The sequence below is a fragment of the Papaver somniferum genome, chromosome 3, assembly GCF_003573695.1.
Source record: "Papaver somniferum cultivar HN1 chromosome 3, ASM357369v1, whole genome shotgun sequence".
Taxonomy (NCBI): domain Eukaryota; kingdom Viridiplantae; phylum Streptophyta; class Magnoliopsida; order Ranunculales; family Papaveraceae; genus Papaver; species Papaver somniferum.
Window position 1 is genome coordinate 12655674 of NC_039360.1, and position 3872 is coordinate 12659545.

The 3872-nt window shown below is 37.5% G+C and overlaps 1 protein-coding gene across 3 annotated transcripts; it reads right to left on the reverse strand.

Annotated features, from left to right (window-relative positions):
- Window positions 1-724: 724 nt before the first annotated feature.
- Window positions 725-3474, reverse strand: LOC113360939 (F-box/LRR-repeat protein At3g58930-like). Of its 3 annotated transcripts, none has more exons than XM_026604361.1 (4): window positions 3392-3474; window positions 2046-3136; window positions 1189-1353; window positions 725-1045 (listed from the first exon to the last, which is right to left on the reverse strand). In XM_026604361.1, exons 2-4 carry the CDS (start codon window positions 3081-3083, stop codon window positions 851-853), a joined length of 1398 nt encoding a protein of 465 aa, XP_026460146.1. In that variant the 5' UTR covers window positions 3084-3136; window positions 3392-3474; the 3' UTR covers window positions 725-850. The 3 variants fall into 3 exon arrangements, with proteins under 3 accessions (XP_026460146.1, XP_026460148.1, XP_026460147.1); XM_026604363.1 differs by having other exon boundaries at window positions 917-1058; XM_026604362.1 differs by having other exon boundaries at window positions 917-1064.
- Between the last annotated feature and the right edge of the window lie 398 nt (window positions 3475-3872).

Genomic DNA, 3872 nt, shown 5'->3' on the forward strand with positions numbered 1-3872 from the left:
TCGTCATATTTACACTAACAGGTTAACGATTTTTCATAGAAAAAAACATGCAATGTAAGAGTCATTAGGGTATTATTTTTCGATGCTAACGACTCTCACTCTGTAACTTCTATTTTTCAGTTACCAATCTCGATTACACAATCAAAAAAACAACCAAAACATCGAATAGGAGGTGGGTTTAAGTTCACGTACCCTCGAATTGGAGCCATTCCCTTTTTGGGTTTCGATTTGCTTGCTTCAGGAGCTCTTCGCACATACACCTTTGCATTCACCGTATCTACAAGATTAGGAATTTGAAGTGCTTTGCGAGCGGTTTGCTTTGTTTTAGCCATATTTGTAGAAGAAGTTAATCGTTGATTAAAGTTTTATCATCGACGATTACGCGATGAATCGGTTCGAAGAATTTTCCTCGGTGGAGGTGGAGTCGTTAATGGTGGAGGTGGAGAAGAGAAAGGGAGGAGAGGAAGATGAAGATAAAAGAGAAATTGATTTTCTCTTTGATTTAATTAGGGTATATAGATTAGGGACCTTAATTAGGGTAGTTAATTAGTGAAACTGATTTTCAATTAGTGAATGATAAAATAGTATATTCATATTATGATATTTACACCCCTGAAAATTTTGGGGGGCAAACAAAATTCCATGGCCCCCAATTCGAAGTTATGGCCCCCAATTAAACTAGGATAAACAAAAGCCCAGGCTGGCATAGTAAAGTAGCTGAATAGTGTCTTATCACATTCAAAAGTAAGTAATCTCAACATTGATAGCAGTGGTCAAATTTGAAGATGCTCTTGGAACTGCTCTTAGCTTCTTGCTGAACTTCTTCACTATAGCGGCTTGTTCGGGGGAGCTAACTTCGCTTGGAAAATCGGAACCACAAAACCATCTCCTCCAAAACCGCACCATTCTTCCGCAGAAACTCCACAAACTTGAACTCATTATTGCATCCTTGGAGTTGTTGAATTTCAACAAACTTGAGGTGAGACAAAGTGCATGGCAACGACAATCTTGCTTCCCAATCATCGTCAACATCTGCTATTCTTCTCTATTAGGGGTTACTGACACTGTCACGTATTAGCGTAGATTGCACAGCAATAAACTTACGAATATCTAGATGAATTTATAAGCATTTCGTATTCTTAACAGGCAGGGTAGAAAGATATCAAGATACAAAGAGTTCGGTATTACCTCCTTCGACATAAGAATGAGAGATTCTAACTTAGGAGAGATCTTGAGCAAGTATGTTATCGCAGCCAAGCAACCTCTTGTAAGACACGTTGTCAACTTCAACCATTGTAGACTATGAAATTGCGGGGGTTGACACTGTGTTAAACCCGGCGCCTTTGAAAGAACCTGGACAATGGATATAAAACTCACTTTCATAATGTCACACAGATATCCCTACAATGCTAAAATAAGAAACTACCTATTAAATTGCAAAATGAATAGGTATACAAGGCACCACATGTTTGTATTTACAATTATTACTTACTAGGTTACATCTCAAAAACTTGAAGGCTTAGCCCTGGTAAAACCTAACAACATGAACTCAATGATGTACTAGCTCGTATTTACAAGGCCCATGGAGCTTCCAAAACCATGCCAACCAGTGGTCCCTCCAGGAAGTGGAGCTACAAATTTGCAAGTGCACAGACCAGATTGAGTCGATGTTTCCACTTTCCAGCCATGTGTCTAAACGAGCAATATCAAAGCAACCTAAAATCATGTTTCACATAAAGGCTACTGGTAAAAGAAGTTCTTATGCCCTTATCCGATGGGTGTTTATTTAGCTGCCTAATATATCACAATTGGACAATGACATTGAAACAGCATCACCTGGTTGGATGTTGATTGCTATTGTACTAGTACTAAACAATGCATGCACATACCAGTATAAAACTGGAATCACTGAAAAGTATTACATGAATTGTTACAGTTACTTCCATCAGATTTTCAAACTGGAACTCAGCCTACGAAACTGTGAGTCTGCAACCATGTCAACTAACCTACTTATAGAAAAACAACGAAAAAAAAAACAACCATACCTGAACGAAACTGGCTGATAATGTTAATTTTTCCATGTTATGAAGTGCTCTGAGCATTTTCATCATACGCTTGGGATATAAATCTTCTTTCTCTTCCTCAGAACGCTCCAAATAGCTTAATTCGTCTCCATAACTAAGATCTCTATCATTTTCCTTTGTCATCTTAATTTTAGCAGTGACTAGAGAAGAGAGGTTCTCTAGAAAATACTCTTGTATCATGTAATCATGGCAAATCAGGGATGTGAGATTTGGAGTAGATAATTTGATTACCTTAGCCATCGTATGACGTGGATGGTTTATACCACGGCCCTTACTGTGCAAATAAAAGTGCTTCAAATCACGAGACTCAATATTGAGATTCACATCATCGCCCATGCCCACAGAAATATTTGCCAAAATCAGTGATTCAAGAACTGGACAGCTTGAGATTAGCTCATTAAGTAATTTTACTTCTTCAACATAAAACATACTAAGCGACAAAAGTTTGAGCCGCGGTAAGCTCATTGAATTGGGAAGACTAATCTTTGTATAATTCGGCTGATGTTTTAAGACCAGTTTAGTTAATGATTGAGAATTGAGGAGACAATGAGGAAGCCTCAGTATCATACTAGCCCTAGAACGAATCTGGACTGATAGGTCTTGAACAGCATGTCTTACAGCAGCAATGATCCATGTATTCATATGATTTGAAATTGGAATTGTATGTGTACGTGGTTTATGTGTTTCCTCATTCCAATCGACATGAAACTTGTTTATGGACGAATCACCTCTAAGAATAAATATCTCATTTATAAAATTTGCAAAGCTACCAATCTGAATTTCGCTGACTCCATTTTCACGAGTGAGGAATTGATACGAATTGAAGTTCAGAGTGGACATAGTGGTCCACACATCAATCCATCTCTTAGACAAGACACTGGTCTGGACTACATATTTCATGTCCATGAAAGAAAGGATATGATGAATGAGGGCATTCGGTAACCTACTGATTCTATCCTCTCCGTCGTTACTGCTAGGACCTGTTGATTTTCTTCTCATTGCTTCCACTTTATCTATGGGTTGTTGCAAAAGCTCAAGTAGAGAAATGTAACCTATAAAGCCACAAAGGAAATGAATCAACTACTGATTTCTTAAAAGAAAACTAAAAGACCTAATGTCAAAATTTTAAGCAACTAATGCCTTGGTTCAGAAGAATACATAAAAATCATCCAAAAACCTGGGTTTTAGTAATGATCGAAGAGACAGAAAACCTAGGATTTTAGTAATGAAGACACACACAACCTAGGGTTTAATTAAGTTCAGAACAAAATATTAACCGCGAGGAATTACCAAGAGATGAAGCTAACCTGAAATTTGAACGTTGACCCTTAACAATGAGCATCAGAGCCAGAGAGAACACCGCACCGGCGAAGATGAAGTTCGCAGTGTTTTTCTGCTCTCTAACAGTACACAGTTATTAAACCCACGTGGTGATTTTTGTGCTGATCTATTCTTCGGTGAAAGCCACGTGGCCTTTCTTTTTCTTATTTTAATTTTAAGTGTTCGACATACCCTCGTAAATAACTTTCGAGTATAAAGATATTAATGAAGGTTTTTGTTAAAGAGAGAGCAAAAAGTATTACGACGAGAGCAAAAATCGTTATTGATTCGTTAATTTGGGCGGTTCTTGCATTGAGTCAATAAATATAATTTTTCGGACCAAAAACAGCCCGCTCAACCGATATAGTAACCCTACTTATCTTTAACCTAATGTCAGGTTATGACTGAAATATCTATTATTTGTTGAACTCTTTGGATAGTTTGAGATTTGAAAAGCAGAAAAACTAT

Coding starts and splice junctions, on each gene's coding strand:
- LOC113360939 (XM_026604361.1), bottom strand. CDS start 3,083: ATGAGAAGAAAATCAACAGGTCCTAGCAGTAACGACGGAGAGGATAGA. Junction 1,354..2,045: donor TATCAGCCAGTTTCGTTCAG/GTATGGTTGTTT, acceptor TCCATTGTCCAG/GTTCTTTCAAAGGCGCCGGG. Junction 1,046..1,188: donor TCATTCTTATGTCGAAGGAG/GTAATACCGAAC, acceptor AACCCCTAATAG/AGAAGAATAGCAGATGTTGA.